This window comes from Vigna unguiculata, chromosome 6 (genome assembly GCF_004118075.2).
Source record: "Vigna unguiculata cultivar IT97K-499-35 chromosome 6, ASM411807v1, whole genome shotgun sequence".
NCBI lineage: Eukaryota > Viridiplantae > Streptophyta > Magnoliopsida > Fabales > Fabaceae > Vigna > Vigna unguiculata.
The window spans coordinates 21,654,486-21,677,979 of record NC_040284.1 but is presented as its reverse complement, the minus strand read 5'-3'; the positions used below and the strand labels follow the sequence as shown (position 1 = coordinate 21,677,979).

General features: G+C 30.5%; 4 protein-coding genes across 4 annotated transcripts; 2 read left to right on the top strand and 2 right to left on the bottom strand.

Annotated features, from left to right (window-relative positions):
• The first annotated feature begins 4,891 nt into the window (after positions 1–4,891).
• Positions 4,892–6,740, top strand: LOC114188742 (peroxidase P7-like). The gene is made up of 3 exons (XM_028077376.1): positions 4,892–5,130; positions 5,663–5,857; positions 5,942–6,740. Exons 1-3 carry the CDS (start codon positions 4,915–4,917, stop codon positions 6,500–6,502), a joined length of 972 nt encoding a protein of 323 aa, XP_027933177.1. The 5' UTR covers positions 4,892–4,914; the 3' UTR covers positions 6,503–6,740.
• A 4,764-nt stretch (positions 6,741–11,504) lies between these two features.
• Positions 11,505–13,152, top strand: LOC114187540 (cationic peroxidase 1-like). The gene is made up of 3 exons (XM_028075816.1): positions 11,505–11,752; positions 11,982–12,176; positions 12,322–13,152. Exons 1-3 carry the CDS (start codon positions 11,525–11,527, stop codon positions 12,883–12,885), a joined length of 987 nt encoding a protein of 328 aa, XP_027931617.1. The 5' UTR covers positions 11,505–11,524; the 3' UTR covers positions 12,886–13,152.
• Positions 13,153–14,064: 912 nt separating this feature from the next.
• On the bottom strand, positions 14,065–16,108 carry LOC114187987 (cationic peroxidase 1-like). Its single transcript, XM_028076455.1, has 4 exons — positions 15,812–16,108; positions 15,171–15,362; positions 14,832–14,997; positions 14,065–14,640 (listed from the first exon to the last, which is right to left on the bottom strand). Exons 1-4 carry the CDS (start codon positions 16,022–16,024, stop codon positions 14,255–14,257), a joined length of 957 nt encoding a protein of 318 aa, XP_027932256.1. The 5' UTR covers positions 16,025–16,108; the 3' UTR covers positions 14,065–14,254.
• Positions 16,109–19,377: 3,269 nt separating this feature from the next.
• LOC114187986 (eukaryotic translation initiation factor 2 subunit alpha homolog) lies at positions 19,378–22,396 on the bottom strand. The gene is made up of 7 exons (XM_028076454.1): positions 21,940–22,396; positions 21,769–21,825; positions 21,600–21,686; positions 21,369–21,515; positions 21,126–21,230; positions 20,166–20,264; positions 19,378–19,822 (listed from the first exon to the last, which is right to left on the bottom strand). The coding sequence occupies exons 1-7, from the start codon at positions 22,312–22,314 to the stop codon at positions 19,670–19,672; spliced, it is 1,023 nt and encodes a 340-aa protein (XP_027932255.1). The 5' UTR covers positions 22,315–22,396; the 3' UTR covers positions 19,378–19,669.
• Between the last annotated feature and the right edge of the window lie 1,098 nt (positions 22,397–23,494).

The window sequence follows — 23,494 nt, the reverse complement described above, 5'->3', positions numbered from 1 at the left end:
AGTAAGAGTAAGTAGCCGTTGAATACTTATTTGTGATCCATACCCAAACTCTAGTTTGTGCTAATATAAAAACTTCCTCAGCATCTACTATAGTATTTCTAAAGATGACCTTATTTCTATGATTCCAAATGCCTCAAACAATAGTCAGCCACATGCATCGCCACACCTTATTACGTTTATTGCTAAGTCCAATGAGTTCAAACTGACTAAAATGTATTCTGCACTATTATGGTAAACAGAGGATCTTCTTATCCAAAAATCAGAGTTGCCATATTTGTGTTGTCACCTTGCAAGTAAAAAACAAATGACTCATAGTCTCATCCGTGATTGCACACAAAGCACATGTATTGCTTCCTAATCTTACTCCCCTATTGTTTAAATTATCACGGGTCGACACTTTATTAATAAGCACTCTCCATGCAAAAATTTGAACTGATGGCAAGCCTTTAGTTTTCCAAAACACGTTTATTCTATAAAATATCTCATATGTTTGGAGAAGTTGATTTTAGAAATCTTGTTCTTGAAATTTTATCAACCAAAAGAAGAACAAAAATCAATTTATTCAAATGAAGAAATTAATCTGTTAAATTTGAAGATCTCGTCATGAGAAAAACATAGATAGTTTCTGATTTTCAAACAAAATAAAAGGAAGAAAGATATTTATAGAAAATTGATTTTTAAAAGATAAAGTGTTTTAAAACAATGAAACTTATTTATGAAATTTTTGTTTATACTTTCATATTTTATTATTAAAATAATCAAATTCTATTATTTTAAACATAATACGAATTGTAAATTATAAATTTCTAAGTCTTTACAGTAATTTTTTGATATATTTATTATAAAAAAATTGTTCTAGTAATCTCATTTTGGTAGCTAATTAAATATAGTTGATCACTATTAAAATTAGCTATCGAAATAGGTATTGATTTCATGTTGAGTAGAAAAAGTTAGTAGCAAAAATATTTAAGGATTTTTTTATATTCTATTGCTGAATTATATTTTCTTTTTTCTTTCTAAATGATGTGAGAAGTTGAGGGTAATAACAGAATATCACCTCATTGGTGTAAATTACGCTCACACATATATGTTTAAATTTAAGCCTTTCAATTAAGACTTGTCTAATATTTCTATTTTAAGTAATGAAAACACATGGATTATAAAATTAACATTAGTTTAAATTGATGTTAATTTAAATAAATATTAAAAATTTATATAACTGTTAATTAAAATGACACTAATTTAAACTATTTAAAAATAAATAAAGTTAATATTGACTCAATCAATACTAAATTAATAAATATTTAAAATAAACTAAATAAAATATACATAAAATTAATTTTAATTACATTGACAAGTACTTTAATAACTATTATAATACATGAATTAATATCTGTTAATCGACATTAATTTTAATAAACAGTATAATAGATATTAATGCATATCTAACTTTAATAAATGTGAAGATAAATCATATTAACAGTTAAATTAATAGTAATTTAAATAAATATTAAAATAAATTACATTAACATGAACTAAAGTAGTATTAACTTTAAAAGATATAAATATTAAAATTAACTACATTAACATTAGTTAGTTGATATTACTTATAATATAACTATTTTTTTTATTCTAACATCTAATTAGAGTCTATTAAATAACTCACACCTCTATTTATTTCAATCATATAAGCAATAGTATTTACTATTTCAATATAGACCTAAAATGTTCTTCAATTGCTTAGATTCATTCAAAGAGTTGACATAACAATGTCAAAAATAATAATGCAGGCATGCTCATGATTTATATTTCTTATGGCTCCAGAGATATAAAAGTCATAATAGCCTACAACTAAATAATTGGTTATTACAAGTACATATTTGTCAACGATCAAATTGTATACATAAAAAGCTTGAAAACTGTTTTCATTATATAGTGAGAGAAAAAAAAAAGGAAAAATGCCTTTGACTTTTTTATAAAATAAAATCAATTTATATTCAAGTTAAAAATTAAAAAAACTGTAAAAGTATATATGAAAGAATTGGTACGAATGATGATATATATTTTCTTTTTTATTTTTCTTCTTTAATTTTTTTTATAAAAAATCTCATCCGAAATACACTACATATTTCTTAGAAATATACCAATTAAAAATTTAGGGCATATATAATAAAGTCATTTTAGTTACTACTACGTAGTCCAAGCTCTCCAATTGTCTCTTACTCATCTAAATTTCAACACTTTCTCACTATAGAATGAAAACACCATTTGCACATTTTTGTGTTGTTTAAGAACTTGTTGATCGTTTTCAGAAGTATGTAAAAACATTTTTCTTTGTAATGATGAAACCAAATTCATTTATATTATATATATATATATATATATATATATATATATATATATATATATATATATATATATATTTACGTATAGTTAATAAAGAAAAGAAAAAAACACAAAATTTCTTTGGCAACTTAATAAACATTTCCTTTATTCAAGAGAAGAGTATAAGAAAATAATTTATTAACAACTAATTTTAGTGACAAAAAATGTTAGTCAATATAGTCACCAATCTAGATATCAATTTATAAAATAAAAAATTATTGATTACTAACATCGTCATTATTAATAATAAAAAATATAATTAATTTCTAAATTGGTCTATAAAATTTAACTACCAAAACAATTAGTTTATAAAATGGTCACTAAATAAACATTAGTTACCAAAATTTTAATTACCAAAGGAATTAGTTTTTAAATTAGTATATAATTAATTAGTGATCAATTTAGTGATCAATTATAATCTTTTATTTATCATAGTAACTATTTTAGTAATCAATAATTTTTTATTTTATAGATTAATATTAAATTGGATATGACTAAAAATTTACGATCACTAAAATTGATTATTATTTAACATTTTTTTTAATGAAAAGACATTAATAGAAAAAAAAAATGAAGAAAGGCACTTTAAACTTCAATTTGCAACGTGTGCAATATATAGTTAAGAAAAATGACATGTTTATCTTTGTTTCTATATATGATTTTAAATTTTTATTGCCTGATTTATTTAAATTCGAAAATATACAAGAAAAGAAAAAAAACGAGTTAATGTATTATATAAGTTTTAACATTATGTGCACCGGTCAAAATTGATGTTTAAAAAGAAATAATATTACCATAAATGTAGTGCCATATTTTACAAAATAGTACATTATAATAATTTGATTTTTTTATCTATAACAATATATAAAGATGATTCACTCTTTTGTATCCACATTTTAAAATTTCAATTTTACCCTTTAAAATATAATTATTTATTAAATTTTTTAAAATTGATCGTTACTTTTAAAATTTTTTTATAAAACCGTCTATTTCTATTTCTTTTATTTTTTTACTATTTATCAATCGTTATTTTCTCATCTTTACTGATATATTTTCTTTTACTTTTTAATAAATATAATTTTATTTTACGTATCAACTTAATAATATTACAGTGTAATCACTCATATTTAAAATATACATAGACATGTGCGATAGCACTAATTTTTTTTATTAGGTCGGGTCGTTTAATTGATTCTTGTTCCATTCCGGTACCTAATTTTGAATTCTCAAACTTGTGGAATTGTTTCATATTATCTAGCATTCAATGATAAGAAATGTGAATGATTGAAGCCAATTTTGCTTTCGCACCCACTTTTGGTTAAATTTATGCTTCATGATTTGTGAATTTAAAGAGCAAATTTTTTATTGCAGAAAGAAAGTTGTATATATGTACCACGAACTAGCCAAGATCTTATTTCACATGTTTATGTTTAAAGCATCAAATGTTTTGCATTAACCATATTATTGTGTGACTAATGATAAATTATTGCATTTATTATTAACACTGTTGACAATAGCTTTAGGATAACATGAAGTATTTCTATGATTTTATGTTATTTTAATGCTCTCTCTTCCTATAATTGATTGAGTTCGTGGTAATCATAGTGATCACTGCCTCAGGGTCAATGCAAGTATATGCTTTTGACCCAAGAAAAATAATTAAGATTTCTTTAATGTCTCTAATGAAAAATATGACTCCTAAAGGTTAGCTTTTGCAATTATTTTCTAGACTTCAACTTTAGAAAAAAATTTGCATCACTCACGTTCCCACATGTCTCATTATTTTACTTGGTACAATCACGTTCCTGTTTAATGTTCTGCTGTCAGGCGAATGTCTTAAACTTATTTATTATTAAATGGATGAAGAGATTTTTAATTTACAATGAATTTGGTTATATATTATAAAAAGTTTGCCTGAGTTGGAATTTATATTTTTAAGTTTATTAATATTTAATATCTTTTATATACAAATACTTTGGATTTAGAGTACTCTTTTGTTTCACTATTTTTTTTATTGTTGATAAAAAATATATTTACCAGCATATATCAGGTTAGTCTTTAATATTAATTGTACAAATAATTATGCTTTGGACATATTATTTATATCTGAATATTAACAAGAAAACATGTTTTGGTCATCTTTGCCAGCTCACTGCTATATAAAAAAAAGAATCTGCATTTGAATTCTTATTATCTAAAACTTCAGGAACGAATATCCTCCTACTTGCAATAAACTTCGAAGACGTTTTAGTTAGGAACAATTAAAGTATTTATGACAATGAGAATCATGATTTGATTAATTCCATTTTTCATTTAATATAAACACAGTCTGAGACATGTAACATTTCTTGACTTCATGTTTGTAGCCAACGTGGCCGGGGCAATGTTATGCACATCCAGTTGTATCATGTATAAAATATCATGAGAATAACTAGTTGAAACATTAATTAATTAATTTCCTTCTATATAAATCATACCCTAGCCAAAGCAACAATAACAAAGTTCAAAGCAGGGTAAGAGCACAACACGATGGCTTCTATTATCCAATCCCTGCTTGTTCTTCTTCTAGCCACTTTCCTCACATTTATGGTCCCTTCCGATGCACACCTGAGTCCTAATTTCTATGACAAACTTTGTCCCAAGGCATTACCAATCATAAAATCAGTTGTTCAGCGAGCAATTATTCGTGAACGACGCATTGGAGCTTCACTGCTGCGTCTGCATTTCCATGACTGCTTTGTTAATGTAAGTTATCAATTACTGTGTATTGAGAATATATATATATATATATATATATATATATATATATATATATATATATATATATATATATATATATATGAGTCTAAGTTTCACGTCGTCGAGAAAAATTTAACATCATACAAGTATGCGATCCTTAAATCCATTATCTTAAAGCTTTGAATTAGGAGTGATGTGAAGTTGTGCTCGTATGTCACTACTATGCTATATTCATGGTCTAATTTTATCAAAGCTGAAAACTTCGTTATTACTTTCCATATACAGGGCCAATGGCAAGTTAAAGTTGCTGATATCAGTTTACATGCATGGTTTACGTAAATGAAAGTTTCTTCCCGCCAAAACCACGTTTTGATATTATAACCAAGCATACATATGTTAACACAACATTATATGCCAGAAGTGTTTATGGACAGTTTTTTACAAGCATTATTTTAAGACATGGAACATGCATGTCACTTTCTATTTCTATGTTGTTACTGATTATATATGTTGAATGGTTGGGATGACTCATACACAGGGATGTGATGGATCAGTTCTGTTGGATGACACAAGGAACTTCACCGGCGAGAAAACAGCCCTACCAAATCTGAACTCCATTAGAGGGTTTGAAGTGGTTGATGAGATTAAGGCAGCAGTTGACAAAGCTTGCAAAGGCCATGTCGTTTCATGTGCTGATATCTTAGCTACAGCTGCTCGTGATTCTGTGGCCATCGTAAGCATATATTATAGTTCATAGTTCATTGATTGTTTATGTGGAGATCTCAAAAATTGTAACATTTTGTGTTGCTAATATCAGTTGGGAGGTCCAAATCTATGGTACTCGGTGCTATTAGGCAGAAGAGATGCTAGAACTGCAAGCAAGGATGCTGCAAACACAAACCTTCCGGCTCCATTTTTCAGCTTCTCGCAGCTTCTCAGCAGTTTCAATTCTCACGGGATGAACCTGAAGGACTTGGTGGCACTCTCTGGTGGCCACACCATAGGGTTTGCAAGGTGTACTAACTTCAGAAACCGCATCTACAACGACACCAACATTAACCCTACCTTTGCAGCCTCTTTGCGCAGAACATGCCCTAGAGTTGGTGGTGATAATAACTTGGCTCCATTGGACCCAACCCCTGCAAATGTTGACACTTCGTACTTCAAGGAATTGCTCTGCAAAAAGGGTCTCCTTCACTCTGACCAAGAACTCTACAAGGGGGTTGGCAGTGAAAGTGACAAGCTGGTGAAGCTTTATAGCATGAACCCTTTTTCATTTGCTAACGATTTTAAGGCTTCTATGATCAAGATGGGGAACTTGAAGCCTCTCACCGGGAGAAAGGGAGAGATCAGACGCAATTGCAGAAGGGTTAACTAATGCTGAACTGAATCCACTCATAAAGATTCAAAGATTGAGAAATTATTATTATACTATGTCTGTGGTTATGTTTTTTATGTTTTCTACTTTGTTAAGATTAACGTGTTAGGTTCAAATAACTCTGAACCATAAGTGTCAAAAGAAGCCTCTAAAGATAAAAGTCTCTGTAAGACAGTGACTATGCAACAATTTGTACTTTCTGAATTCGTGCACCGAGTGAATCACCGCAAGATTTTTTTAAATTTTGTTATTCGATCCAACTGAAATAATTAAATTTTGTTATTCTCATTTTGTATTTAATCTATATATGAAAACAATAACGTACACTACTTAACAGCAAATGGGTTACATTATGTTTGCTTGTTTCTCTCAACTTAGAAACTTTTAATCTCTCCGTATTATGCGCAATTTACCAGCGGGTATACACTCATCTCCATATATGGCTCCAATCATAAGCTTAATTTTAGGTCGAACAATGTATATATTATGCAAATGTATTATATAGGTTAACTGATGAAGTATGGTCATTTGGTAATAAACTTTGAAGTTTCTATATTATACTTTATTATCAATAACAAATTAATATATTATAAATACAATATTTACATACGATTATCAAGAGATGTTGTATTCTTGAATACAAATGTTTTTTTATAAAATGTGTGTATTTTTTAATGAAAATTTACTGATAGAGACAAATGTTTTAAAAATTATACAAAATAAATCGTATTTATGAAACATGTATTTATAATAAAATTCAATAAATATACAATCGTACTTTCAAATATCTACTTTATATATGTGTGTGTTGAAGTAGTACTCTTACTACATGACTTTACTTTGTTTTAAAAGTTGCCACTTCTCCACTTCTTTCTTTTCTATTTTTTTTATTTTTCTAAATTTGTATATAATATATATTTTTACTTTAAATTATCTTTTAAAATTATGATTAATGGATTTTTTTAACTTTTTACATTTTTCTGAACTTTTATATAATCATTTCTTTTGTATTGACATATTCATTTTAATAATATAATTGTTTTTATAATCTTTTAAATGTTAAAGGTAAAAATCAAGAATAGTAAAGAGTAGTAATGAATTTTAAGATGTGACATTCGATTATTTTATTATTCAAAATATTATATTATAAAAAAATTTCTACTAATCGATTTTTGTTTTATATAAATCACTATCTCTTTAAAAGCTTTATTCTAAAAATTTCTCTATGCCTTTTTTCTATTTCTTTGAAATCATCCTTCACATGTTTAAAATTCAGAGACCATAGGAGGAATTTTTGGAGAGAGCTCTACATCCAATTATCATAATTCAAAATAGACTAAGTTCACTATTTGTTCAATTTTTGAGTTAATGTAATGTTATGAGTTGTATATGATCCCCAGGTTCATGCATGTAACATAAAAGAATTCAAGGTAAACCTATATTTGTTTGTGATCATGATGGTGTATTATGATATTTGATTGGGGTTTTATTTATGTAGTTAGACCATCTCTTTTGAAAATACAAATTTAAGAAACTTTGAGTTAGAGAATTTTTTATCTAGGTAAGAGAAGCTATAATAATTTATATTTTGTTTATATAACTTATCATGTTCACCTATGTATATGTTGGTCGTAATTGAATGGTTAGATTGTTGGCGATTACTTCTTGCGTCTTATCATTTTCTTCATGCACTCCATCAATTCCGAAATTTATTTTCTGGAACACAAAAAACAATTTCAATTTTTTTTTTCCAGAAAACAAATGTCCTCTCTTTTACTGAAAACACTTTCTGAAAGGTTTTTTTATGGGATGCGGGAAGTAATTGTCTATATTGTTTGTTTGACTGTAAATCAGTTTAATATCTAAACATTGTTGAGTTAAAATTGGTATTTGATTGGTTTGATTTTGCATTGTCTCAGTTTCTTCATCATCTTATATTCGTGGTACGGGCAGTCAAAAACTATGTTTTCTTTGGTTTTCCCTTAGTTCGTTCCACTCCTAAATACTTGAATGGAACATGCCACAATTTAATTCCTTCAAAAATATTTTTAGCTCATTAATATTTAGACTTGTCCCTCCAATCTTACTTTTATGAAAATTAATTAACACTAAAGTCTAATAAGTTCAAAGCATCTGAAGATAATTTTTATTACTAATACGTATTTTAAGTCTTCAGTATTACACACAAACAATTTTTTTTTTTATCTTTGATTGATGTTTGTGCACAACCATGTGTTTACAATCTTTGTGCCTTTAAAAAATATTAGGCTCTTTTGTTCATGTTGATGGTGTACTCTTACTTGTATTAGTAGACTGTTATATTATCTGATTGGATGAGGACATGAATGCAATGTTTTCTATTTACAATGAGTTCATAATTAATTCTATCTTTTTTTAATTGGTAAGTATAAATATGTATTTAAATAGGAGCACATGGGGTACTCCAACTCTTATACACAATTTATATACATTGATACATTGTTTCTGAAACACTTTATTCCTGCTATATTCATATTCTACTAAGAGTTCATTTCTACGTCCTATTATTGTGTCCTACTCTGTTTTCCATCTTAATAACAAGACTGCTATTACAAATGCACGTGTATGTGAAAATTTCAAATAATTTGGACCAAACATTTGATTGCCTCTATGTGCCTTCAACAAAAAGACAAAGACACCATAACACAACAATTAAGTTAAAGTGAATAGGATGTGATGGATTTATTGTGTACGTGATTAACCATAAGCTTCATCCCATATCCAGTTCTATATTGTTAGTACAGTAAAAGTCATTGATATCTTCACACCACCACTCATATTTCAGCTAATTTTTGAAAATCTTCAATTGTTACATAAGAGCATGTCTCCTTCCCGTGATTTTGTATTCTTCCTTTAAGATTGGTCTATTTTTTTTTCAGAATAATTTATCTTAAAAATGATTTATCATATTTTTCACATGGTCAGCCTTCTGTTGCAAATCATTTCCCTGCAATTTGGTGGGTAACAGCATGCGAGAGAAGGATGTATGGTTAGAATTGTTCTTGATGATTTTTTTGTTTCTTTTTCCTTCCTTCTTTGTTGTTAATATTTGAATTGAGGTCGATAAAAAAATCTAACACTTGTTTCGTAACAATTATATACCGATCTCAGCTAAATCTTCTACAACTACTAAAAGTAGGGATGAAGTTAATGAGTTACTTTAACTTCAACTCCTCACTTGAACTATCCTTAACTAAAACTGAAATTGATATGAGTGTAAACAACTCACAATCCATCTAATCCATGTACTACAAAAAATGTACTACAAAAGCTTAAAAGCTTAATTTATCCATCATGTACTAAAAAAGCTTTTAGTTTATAGTAGCTAATTTGTTTTTGACTACTGATCTGGCACCAATGGTACCTCTTTATTTTATATTTCTGTGTCTTTCTGAAAAAAAAAAAAAAAAAAAAACAAAGACTCACCCACAGCAACTTACCCACAGCAACATAAACCCTAAGTGCACCCACAGTAATACCAGCAACTTAAATCCTAAACTCAGCCACAACAACTTACAAATCATGTATTACTTGTGACAGAATATTTTTCGAAAATTCGTACTACCTTAAACAATAACAAATTCATTTATTTCCATTCGAGAATGAATTAAAATTAAATAAATATTATATACTTAGTCACCAAGGGTTCGCCTATGCAAACGGGTAGTTGTTAGGGTTATCATTAATTCAATGCCAATTAATAGATTTTCTTTTTATATATTTATATTCCTATAAAAATTTATATGCATGCATATAGTGTTGACTTTTGAAGAAATCATCATAGTTGAATTTTAGTTTTTCTTTTCAATGAATTCAATGGGTCAGTTCGATATATATATATATATATATATATATATATATATATATATATATATATATATATATATATATATATATATATATATATATATATATATATATATATATATGTTTATTATCAATTTTTGCAATCCAATTATACTTAATATATCCCTTTATATATATTTTTTTTGACAATGATGGCAATTCGATTTAAATTACGACTTTATACAAATTTTGAATCCCCCTAAGCCGACCGAATAAGTAGTACTAGTAGTACAGCACGAAAAAGAAACTATATATAAAATACTGTTTACTTTTGTTTTAATTAACATTGCAGAATTGGTCGAGTTTTTCGTTTCAATATATTCAACTTTACTTGGTTAACATTTTTGTCAATTATATTCATATATAAATAATAGTTATGATAAACAAATACCAACTAGCTATTCCCACGCGCATGTTTTATGATCAGTTTACTTTATAAAAGTTGGCATTGACTTTTCACTGCCTGCTCACAATTTGAAATTTTGATCACTAATAAGGTTTACACAAAAAATTTATAATAAAAAAATATATAATGTATCGTACAATCGTCGGAATATTTTAAATGCTTATGAATGAATTTAAAGTTGAAATCAAATTTATTTCACGAGTTTCATTGGTTTTGTACCAACAACAACTCTTTTTGACCCGTGATACGTATCAGAAACCTACGGGTTTTTTTTTTTCTTGGTTACTTTATCCATTTTCTGTTTTCTTTGTGAACCTGTGTTTTAAAAACTTCCGTGTAAAATATCCATTATATTTTTCTGTATTCTGAAATATTAGTACTCAAATTTTGAGGACAAGATTCTTAAAACAACTCTTTACTGTTTTTGTTTAACATTCTTAGTTTTTGCTAAACATGCGACTTTTTCCCATTTCAAGCTGGCATGCATTATGCACTTACAGTTGCATGCAATGCATAGAAATGTGTGGCCTGTGGGGGCAATATTTGAACATTTCTCTTACGCGGTTTCGTCAATTTGTAATTTAGCAAACTCAAGTTGAAACATAACGATCCAAAAATTTTACTTAGATTACTGAAACAAGTAAGCTATAGGTGGTTGGTACTTGGAGCCTATATAAATTCCCCCTTAGCAATTAAAAATAACTCACACAAATCATAGACTTGTTAAGTTCATGATCCAAAAGGATATGGCTTCTCATCTCCAACACTTGGTTGTTATTGTCATGGCCACACTTCTCACAATCCCTTCGCATGCACAACAACTCACTCCTGATTTTTACTACAAGGTTTGCCCTCAGGCACTTCCAGTCATTAAGTCAGTTGTTCAAAGAGCCATATTCCGTGAACGCCGAATGGGAGCATCTTTACTGCGTTTGCACTTTCATGACTGCTTTGTCAATGTGAGTTGCATACAGATCCATGCACACGCATCCACTCATCTTTTTTCTAACCAATTCATGCATAGTTCATATCACTAATTCTAACTAATAATTTCAGTTTATACTGAGTAAATGGTAACAGAAAATTTCAAACAACTTTCTATTGGAAGCAATGAAACCATTCCTGATAAAGTTAATGCATGCAACAATTATTCTCCTAAAAAAATAATGAGTATGGCTGAAATTATAGGGCTGTGATGGATCAGTTCTGCTGGATGACACCCCAAATTTCACAGGGGAGAAGACTGCACTCCCAAATATTGGCTCAATCAGAGGTTTGGAGGTGATTGATGAAATCAAAGCAGCTGTTGACAAAGCTTGCAAACGTCCTGTGGTATCATGTGCAGATATCTTAGCAATTGCTGCTCGTGATTCCATTTCTATTGTGAGTGTCGATTATCTTGATGTATCAATTCATTTTTAAAGTTTAAAAATCGATGAATTTTAATTTTATATCAAAGTATCAAAGTTCAGGACTAAAAATATATTTTCTAGTTCCAAAAGTAACGAGTGTGGTTCTGTGTTAACAGTTGGGAGGTTCAGTGTATTGGTACAAAGTGGCATTAGGAAGAAGGGACGCAAGAACTGCAAGCAAGGATGCTGCAAACTCAAATCTTCCTCCGCCATTTTTCAGCCTCTCTCAGCTTCTTTCAAATTTCCAATCTCATGGACTTGACCTTAAAGATCTCGTAGCTCTTTCTGGTGCACACACCATTGGATTTGCACAATGTTCCACCTTTAGGAACAGGATCTACAATGACACCAACATAGACCCCAGCTTTGCATCTTCCTTGCAGAGCACGTGCCCTAAAAGTGGTGGCGATGGCAATCTTGCACCGTTGGATCGTGTCACTCCCGCAAGAGTTGACACTTCATACTATACTTCTTTGCTAACTAAAATGGGTCTTCTTCATTCTGATCAAGAGCTCTTCAATGGAGATGGCAGTGAAAGTGACTCTTTGGTGAAGCTCTATAGCAGAAACCCTTTTGCTTTTGCAAGAGATTTCAAAGCTTCCATGATCAAGATGGGTAACATCAAGCCTCTTACTGGGAATGCTGGAGAGATCAGAGTCAACTGTAGAATAGTCAACTAAATGCTTTCGGAGTGATGTAGGGTTTCCACAGTGATGTGATCACAGTTCTAAATGCTTTAAATTCAAAATTTATTTGAAAATATGTCGAATGAAGTTACTATGTCTGATGTCATTTATTTTCATACTACTAAAGAATGTTGTTGCATCTTCAATGTCAAAGATTTTTGAGGTTCCATGTATTTATTTATTTATCTTGTAATTGCGACTGTATTTGTATTTCTTTTGTAATTTTTTGGTATTAGTAATTGTGATGAATTCATTATTAAATTGAATTAGTTGTATTTTGTTCGTAATTTTCTAAGAGTAGATAATTATAATGAATTAAAATAATTACAATTATAAATATTTTTCTTTATATATATATATATATATATATATATATATATATATATATATATATTAGATTTTTTATTATTTCATCCCATTTAACCTATCTTACATAAATAAATTCATAAACCATTATAAAAGTACATATATAGTCCATATATACCACTATATATATGTCTGCATACAAAGACTCTATTAAGTTATGGATGTCATTTGTTGTTTACAAAGGAGAAAACTCAGGTATACTATTTTGGTTGTTTATTAGAGTTATAGTTTAATTTTAGTAAGTATACAAATTTTATTAAAAAGAATTCTTGAGCAAATAATTATGAAGATACAAATTTAATTTTAATTAAAAAACACTACTTAATTATAGTAATAGCTCTAAGTTTTATGTAAGTGGGAAAAATATTCTAAAAAATATGTTCTATGCATGCTTGAGGGTTACATCTACAACTCCAAACTATAAATGATGTAGACATAAGATATTGATTTTTTCTTGTCAAACGATGCATTTATTTGATATCCATAGTTAGTCCAATGTCCAAAGGGATTAGTCCAAGATTAACATCCAAATACTTGTAATATATCTACTTATCTTAAGTTTTAACATATTGAACTCTTGTACTCATCTCTTTTATACTTACTAATATCTTGCATAGATTCTATGAAATATCAGAGTTGGGGCAGAGTAAACAAAATCAAGGTAAGGCTGATTTTGGACCTGAGTTAGGAAAACAACTACATGCTGTGTGAATTTTGGATAAGAGAATTGGTGCTAACATCAAGTGACTGTTCAGAATTGAGTAATAAAATTGATGCAACATGCTACTTTTACACCAAGAATCGAAATGGCATGAGAATAACACTCTTTATTTAAAGTATCCAATTGATGGAGAACTACAACTAAAAGTAAAAACTTGACTAACACACATTCCAATTCAGATTCTTTGATCATTAACAAGACTCGCACACATCAAAAACAAAAAAACCATCACACTTAAAGATTGTGACTGAATCAGCTTAACTCTCTAGCTATCTTTTAGTTAACTGTGCGGCAATTTGTGCGGATTTGGCCACTGGTTCCTGTTAAAGGACTGAGGTTTCCCATTTTGACCATGGCACTTGAAAAGTCTGCATAGAAAGTTGAAGCGCTTGTGCTGTAGGTTGTGACCTGAGAATCGGTGGAACCACCACTGAAGAGTTGCTGATCAGAATGCAGAAGCCCTTTCTTGTTCACCAGATTCTTGAAATAAGCATTGTCAAATAACACATTCGTCGTTACATCAAGTGGGGACAGGTTGCTATCACCATCAGTGCTAGGGCAATTTGACTGTGTTGATGTTGCAAAATCTGAATCAATGTTCGTTTCATTATAAATCCTACCCCGGAAGAACTGGCACTTCGCTTGCCCCGTTGTATGAGCTCCTACAAATTGTACATTCATTTTTGTCATAAGAACTAAATACTAACACAGGTGTTATTCTGATATAATTGAAACAGTTTTTCAAAAGTCGAGATAGTTGATTCTTGAAACTTTTGATCAAAGAAACCATTAAGCCTAGATTGAATTATTAGATACCAAAATACATCAGAAAAGTCTGCATATTCTCCATTACCTGAGAGAACTACCATCTCTTTGGTAGAAAAACCCTTATTTGAAAAAGCTGTTATGAGATCACTCAGATCCAATTGAGGGGATGGAATATCTGTGGTGGCAGCATCTTTACTTGCAGTGGTTGAATCTCTTCTACCTAACCCAACAGTCCATGATGAACCACCCAACTGAAATAATCAATAAAAGTATTAGTCTTAACATAATTATTATGAAATCTACGATTATCATACATCAATAAATTAATGAAAATGTAATTATTCGTTATACGTATGTAATGGAATTTCTTGTTTATGTGTATTCTTCTTCTGTATGTTCATATTACTGTACTGAATTAACTTACTGCTACGACAGAATCTCGAGCAGCAACTGCAAGAATGTCTGCACAGGAAACAGTTCCTGGACAAGCACTTTCCAACTGACTTTTGATGTCGTCGATTACATCAAAACCTCTCAGAGAATTCACGTTTGCAGCAGCTGATTTTTCTCCCGTGAAGCTCGAAGTGTCATCTAGAAGAACCGATGCATCACATCCCTACAAGTTTCACAACAATATTTAATCAACAAAGACACAATGTGTTCTTCATGGTATATATATATCTATCTATATATATATATATATAGTCAAGGTATATTCATCTCGTGGGAGAATAAATTAGTGAGTAGTATGTTAGCGGTCTAATATCAATGTCCAAGAAAGTTTGTTAGAATAGACTCTAACTTGACTCTAATACCATATTAGAAGTGAGTTTTAAGCCCAACTCAAACCCTACAAACCGACTTGTAAGGTGAGGATTGCAGTCACATATATATTGTGTATTGATCTTATCTCTATTTGATGTGATACTTCTAACATGCATGGATGTTGACGCAAGTCCTGAATGAATATATAAACCCATGCATACGTGAAATTACTGATGCAGGAGTAAGAGTGAAACAGATGAAACGGTAAGTAGAGAGACAAAGAGAGAAGAAAGAACTTGCATTAACAAAGCAGTCATGGAAATGAAGACGGAGCAAGGATGCTCCCATGCGACGCTCTTTGGAAACAGCACTTTTGACTGCAGATTTGATGGTGGAGAGAGCAGTGGGGCATGAAGTTGCATAGAAATCTGAAGAAAGCTGAGAAGAGGCTATGGCAAGTACACAAAACAAAACAGAGAAGAAAAACACGTTGTAAAGTGAATTCAAAGCCATTATTGTAGTTCAAAATAATCACTAGCACTGGCTAGGTGAAGTTTAATTTGAAGTTGTGGTTTTGTGAGTGGACACTGCTCCTCCAGCTTAATATATAGGAAGCCATGCGCGGTCCATTTTGGACCTTATGTGATCTGGTTCTCATCAACTTTAAACTGGTCAAAAGAACAGAAAACTAAGCACTATGCATATTATTAGTTATTGGGTTTCAACCAAAGTCTCCCATTTGGTTTTTTATTGCATGGTGTGTTGGATATTAAATTAAAGGTTATGTGTTAGAGGTATAATGGGGGAAAAACAGATTTATTATATTCTACTAGTAGACTTAGAAAAGGCATTTCCAAGGAATTAATGTATTTATTCCCTGCCAAGCAAAGCAATGTTGTTGCTTGCCAAACAATGTAATGAAGAAAAGTTTTAAGTGCAAAAACTGTTCTCTTCAGAAATTCTTGTGCACTTATAGGTCACATAGACATACATTTGTGTTTTAAATAGTAAAACAGTTCAGAAGACATACACAAACAATCATGGCCTAAAATTTGGAGTTGGTTAATAAGAAAATGCTTTTACACAACTAAAGTGTAATAACTTAAGTTCTTTCTTCCTTTACTTTTGGAGGAATGTTTTAAAAATGTGTGTATGCAAGAAAATGCAATATGGTCCTGGCATTAGTTAATTGTGATATTAATTTACTACTGATAGCTTTCTGTAATGGTGGTTGTAAAGGAATTAAAGAGAGGGGTATCTGAGCAGTGGCCTGTGAAAAGATAAAAATAAAAAGTTATTTATATTATACTTTGACATGTGTTGCTTATAGAATGCCAAAGTCCAAAAGTTAAATATGTTCGGCTTGATTAGAAGATACCTAATCCTGAAGAAAATAGTCATAAAAGGTAGCTACCAACTTATGTATACAGAGCAGTGGTAGTATAAAATTATTAAAAGCGAATACGAGACAAAAGCAGTGATGATAATTTTTAGTGCAATGGAGGAAATGTGAACATGCAATTGAAGGAATCAAGGTAGTCAACTCCTGAGCTTGGAAACTAAGTTTTGCCAATCTGCCAAACTTCAGAACATTCCACATGTCTGATTATATTAATATATTAATAAGAACAAAAGTAAACATTGAATACAGAAAAGGGTCCAAAAGGTTCATATTTAAAGATGGTTTCTGAGATATATATATATATATATATATATATATGATCCTATGAGTTGATAAAGATGGAATATTGGTTTTCACTGGAATTTTGGAAGAAAGTAGCAGCCAAAATGGAAAATATGGAGCAACGAATCCCACTAAACTCATCATGGTTGACACTTTTTCTTTTTCGGTTTCCAGAATATTTAAACGAATATCTTTGTTTTACACACTTCTATATATATTGAATAATCATTATTCATGGATTATTTTTCTTCAAAATGTGCAATGTCCGATGTTGATCGAATTTAAGATGAAATAAAATTTTGAATCAATCAATTTTTATTGATTTAAATTAAGTTGATGCTTTTGCTTCTCACAATCCAAAGATAAACTAAATTGAATCAAGATTTAAACTATTTGAAAATATCCGATTATGTAAAAGCGTTCAACATTTTTGGGAAGAAAAAATGCATTACATTACTTTTTCTAAGATGTAAACATAATTTTCATTAAAAAGTCGAAACAACATATTTACAATTTACTTACATAAACTATAAATAAGAAAAATTACACAAAACGAGAACACCATAAAACTCATATATATAATACTCAATAATAAAAAACATTGTTAGTTTAGATCAAATTCATCAAAATTTAATTTCAAATATCTAGAACTTGGTTAATTTATTAGAGTTAGATCCTATTAAAATAAATTTAATTTTTTTAATTAATCGGGTTAAATGACGAACACACTTATTTCACATTTTTTGGAGTACTCAAAATGACGAACACAAAAAAGAAAAACAAATAATCCTAAAGTTTTTGAATGTGCACATAAACAATAGGTTGAACAATTAAATAAAAACAAAAGAAACTATGAGTGTAATTCATTTTTTTCATTTGTAGGTACAAGACGTTCATTGCGTAAAATTTGCATGAGGGATTGAACTACATAGATGAGATTGTATAACACAGATTTCAAGGGAGATTGAGTGGAAGAAGCATCAACAATCTTAAAACGGGAGCGATGAATAATCTGGGCAGGAGCAGGATCCAAAAAATTGATATGGTTGACAAAACTGGTCCATTACCAGCATAAATTCATTGAGTATAATCATCTACCAATTCCACAATTTTCCGTGCTTGAGATAATTGCATTTAGTTTAAAACATTGACAACTTTGGAATCTAGGTGGTTGTTTTGTAACTTACGTCAGGTGGTTGTCTCTGTACACCTAGAAATGTGTTCATGTTCATCACTACATATGAAATCATTCACTCTTTGCCATCTATACTAGTGATAATCCAAAAAACAAATTCTACTATTTGCTACCCAGCTTGACAGTAGAAAGTAGAATACAGAAAGCAAAATGCAAGAAAAACAACTGTAATGCATACAATTATAAATGATAAAAAAATACAATCATAAATGATGTTGAAGAGGCAGCCATTAGCATGACAACCATAAATTATAGGTCTCACCCTAGGCATGATGAAAATAAGCCCCTGACGAACCAAAAAAGGGGTGGCAAAACCAACCAACCATTTCCATGCTCTCCACTCAACAGTTCCCCTATTAGCATCCCATGAAAAATCAAGATTGAAGAACAGTTCCCACTCTTTAATACCAGTTTTCCATGTCTTAAATCTAACAATGTCTCAGGTATGGTCGTTAAATAGGGATTCCAAACATAAGTCAAAACATTTATTTTCTTAATCATGAACCGAATTGTATTATCTATAGCTAACAAAATCATAAAAAAAACTAAAAAACATATATCTAAGGTTTCATATAAAGAAACAATAAAAACATCTGTATTCTGGCATTTTAAAGCAAAATAAATCCCTGCATAGCTAATCAAGTAAAATATAAACTTCAAAATAAATCATAATGCAACAAATAAAAAGTCAAAATCAACTTCAAATAGCTAGGTAAGGGGACCCATCCACAGTGGCTTAATGGACTTAACAACCTCTTTATTTGTGACTCTCAGAGCACACACACAAGGGTCAAGAACAAAATAAAGTTATAATATCAGAACCAAAATTAGAGAGATACCAACATACATCAGCAGCAAATGAGCAAGATACTATTTAAGTCATGTATAAACAGGGTGAAAAATACAAAAATTCACAAAAACAAAGGAGAACTATCGTTTTCAATAGTTCTGCTCTTAAATGGCCAGTTCTTAGCCCAAAGCTTAATCAATAGTTAGGGAAAAGATGAATAAATTTGCTCAAATATAGTTGTGGCCTAGATTCAAATATCTTGTTTCTCAGACTAAAACAGCTATATTTGGTAAACTCCTCAGTTTGGGTTGAACACCCGCATCAAGAAACTACAAAATCGCTTTGGAAGTTACATGACTCAACAAACAGTAATTCAAATTTGTATTATACAATCGCACATAAAAACAGCTTCTAAAGAATAATGAAAAACACAAAATTAGTAAAGCCGTACTATGCTATCTATGCCTTACTATACCCACAAGCTATTTTTCACTCTGTTATCGCAGAACCATTATCCACATCAACCTCGCCCATTCCTGTATCTTCTTCTTCCTCACTGTCTTCATCACCACTGACCTCCTCATTATCTTGGCGCAGCTTAGCCATGTGCTCAGCAAGCAATTTATCATCACGTTCACTCACCTGAAACAAAATGCAACGTCAAACCTCCCAGAGTAAGAAAGTACCACTACTCTTTTACAAAAAATAGAGAACAGGACCCAAAAGCAGATGGACAAACTTTTGCAAATCAATAGAATACATAGATAAAAAAAAAAAAGGAAAAAAACTATTTTGACACCCTCATTTAAAAATACACCCACATGACAACTACTTTTAATAATTAAATTGTTAAAATAGGATATTTAATTATAATATAAATTATATTATTCAATAAAAATAATAATAAAACCAATTGTCAAGTGGGAGTAAAAATTTTGAGGGGCGTCAACCAATCATCTCCATAAAAAAATAAAGTGACACTCACTGCTCTAGGTGCCTCCTTAACCACAAGTTTACCCTTGTGTTGTTCTATTGCTTCGGTGCAAGAAGCAATGGCATTGTTGAGAACCAATATTCCTTGCTCCTGTTCAGACCGTAACAAAATACAGAAATTACTTTCAATAGCAAGGTTATCAATTGAAGTTAATTAGACAAATCTAGAATATCCTCATGTAGGGTGGACATTGAATATCATGCACGTTATAGTGTCTAACAGTAGTGATATTAATAAACTCAGTTTCCTGAACTCTCCCAATGCTGTTCTATGACACAATTAGAATAGAAAATCTCTACAAAGTATCAATACACATATACAAGCGATGACTGAAGCACAACTTGCTCGTAACAGCAACAGTTACAGTTTCTAGAGAAATCACAACTTCTAGGTAACAGAATTTGATTCTCATTAGGTAACAGAATATACCGAGCCCAAACACTATACATATCATATTCAGTAGCCGCATGATAGACAATGAGAATTACATGGGAAAATTTGGTACAAAAGGCAGAAACTTTCAACCAGCTTCTGATGCACATTCCTAAGAATATGATTGAAACAATCAAGTATTCCCCTAAGTTTTTATTTTCTTTTACGTAGACATCCTTTTAGAAACAAACCACAACAGAAAAATATAGTTTTACCACACCACACTGACTTCCATAAAATAAAGAGTTATGAGAGAATGCTCAGGCCTTCAGGGATGAAACCTATGTGGCTGTTGCAAAATGCATGGCTTACATGGCAATCATAATAAAGTTAAACAGTTGCCAACCTAGTTCTACAGCCTAAATGCCCGAGAGCATGATCTACAATACAACAATAGCGTCAAAGTCATATCTCAAATATCCGAAAATTATATACACTGGAGCCAGATCTTCAAAGGCTAATTCAATTTAGTTAAAAGAACAAATCAACATATAAAAATCATGTGAAGATTAAACTAACCTTGTCAAGTGTCTGAGTAGTAAGAACATAAAGTGGGGGAGCAACCAGTTTAATTTTGACAGGGCAGTCATCGTTTCCAGCAGCTTCAGCTCTACGCATTGCCTCCTGCATAATCAAATGATTATAAAAACTGAGAATACTGTGGAAGGTAAGCTATAAGCAGTACCGCATCATATTCAGTACCGAAAGAAAAGATGGAACTTTGTATCCAAAATAGACAGGTGAAACAGAAACAATTAAGACCTTAATGTGAAGAACACCATCAAATTGGAAACATTTCATTTCAATATCAGCCCTAATTTTCAAGGGCTGGGGGGTCATCCGTCTTCTAATATTCTTCACAAGAGAATCCTTCACTTCTTCAGACACAGCAGGGACTACCTTAGTCACCTACGGCAGAACAAAAAAAAAAACATTCAGTCATGACAAACGACTCACAAAAGGTGGTAAATTTTACTCTGTAAATAGCTTTACCTCTTGCCCATCAGGACCAACTTCCTTGATCTCACGGGTGAGCGTATTCAAAACAGAATCAGGATCAGTGACAATTATTTTGAAAGCCTGGAGACACAGTGAAGCATATTCAATAACTAGTACAAGAGTCAGAAAAGCATCAAACAATTAAAAAAGAAAAATTACCCACCTCAAAAGCATGACCATATTTGCGATATAAAGGCCATCCAATGTGAACATAGAGCTCCTACACAACAAAGGCCATTTCAAATTTACTTCAATAAGCAGAAGAGAAACTGTGCAATGGTATTATAGGAAGTGATGAGCACAGAGAAAAAAAAAATGGGGTTTTGGTGAGTACCTCCAAATCGATGTTGAGGGTTTCGGCAACGTGGCGCATGATGGAGTGGACGAGCTTGCTCTTGTTGTACCTCTCCTCGCAGGCCTGAATGTCCTCTTCCGAGACCCTACGCTTGCTGAGATCGATGTAACCCTTTTCCTTGTCGACACGGAGGACCATGACGGGCTCGATGCGCCCCACCTTGATGAGGCTGCTGACGCTGCGAATCCGACGGCGGGAGAGCTCCGAGAACAAGATCATGCCCTCGATGTTGTTGTACTCCAGAAGTGACACGTAGGCGCCCATGTCCGCGATGTTCTTCACCTGTATCATCACCGCCATGTCCACCTCCGGGTACCTCGCCTCGTACATACGACATTCTAGGTTCGGACCCATCCTTCGATACTCTCTTTCTCTCAGCGCCGACTCAGGGTTTTCGTTTAGCTCTGTGGGAAATGGAAATGGGAAGAAAGAGTACCTGGGAATCCTATCTTCCACGTTCTTGGGCTTTCATTGCCACCAATCTCAGCCCAAAACAGTTGCTTACACTATGTACACTCCCCTGTTTACCAAACACACTCTTAGTTTAAAAAAATATTTGCATATTACAGACCCGGCTAATATGCAAAGTCGAGATAGGACGGAATTCATTATCCTATATTCATTTGTATAAAAAAAAATTATCTTTATCTTTATATTTAAATTTAACAGATATCAAATTTTTATCTCATTTTCATCCCTATCAGATAACGAATATATACTCGTAATCATACTCATATCCGTTTTCTAAATGTTTCAATATTAATTAATTAATATTTATAAAATAATAAAAATTTACAGTAAAGGAAAAATAATATTACTAAATATTCAATATTAAGAGGATAATTGTTTCTTCAATATCAAATATTTAGAAAAAAATTATAATTGCATACATTTCAAATTAAGAATAGTGAGTAAAATTTTATGAGAACCAAAACATTTATTAAATTTACAAATATTAATGAAACCTAGTTGATGAAATTTTAAAATATTTTTAACAAAATATAAAAGGAAAAAAAAATATTCAAATTAAAATATATTTTAAATGTTTGTTTCTTAAATCTTTTAAAGACTTTTATACATTGATAAAAATTATAATACATGACTTGATCAAAATCACGCAAAGAACAAAGATTAATCTAATAATAATAAAATTTTATTATAGATCTTTTGGACTTCAATATATGTTGGATGGTGATAAAAAAATTAATGGCAATTAATTAAATTTTATATTATAGTAAATAAAATTTATTTATACAATTATAGTGAGAAAATTACGATATGATAATGAGTTTGAAAATAAAAATAATTATATAAAGTATATCAAAATAATATTCAACATGATAAAAATAAATAAAAAATAAAAATATTATAAAAATTATCAAATGTGTGTCTTAGAAACAATTTGAGAGATTAATGAATGAAATCGAACAAATAAAAACAAATGTATAATTAAGGGTATGACAAGATGAAAACTAGCTCAGAGATCTAACAAAATTTTTCAAATATCAACATAGTCAATGGTTGATAAATAACG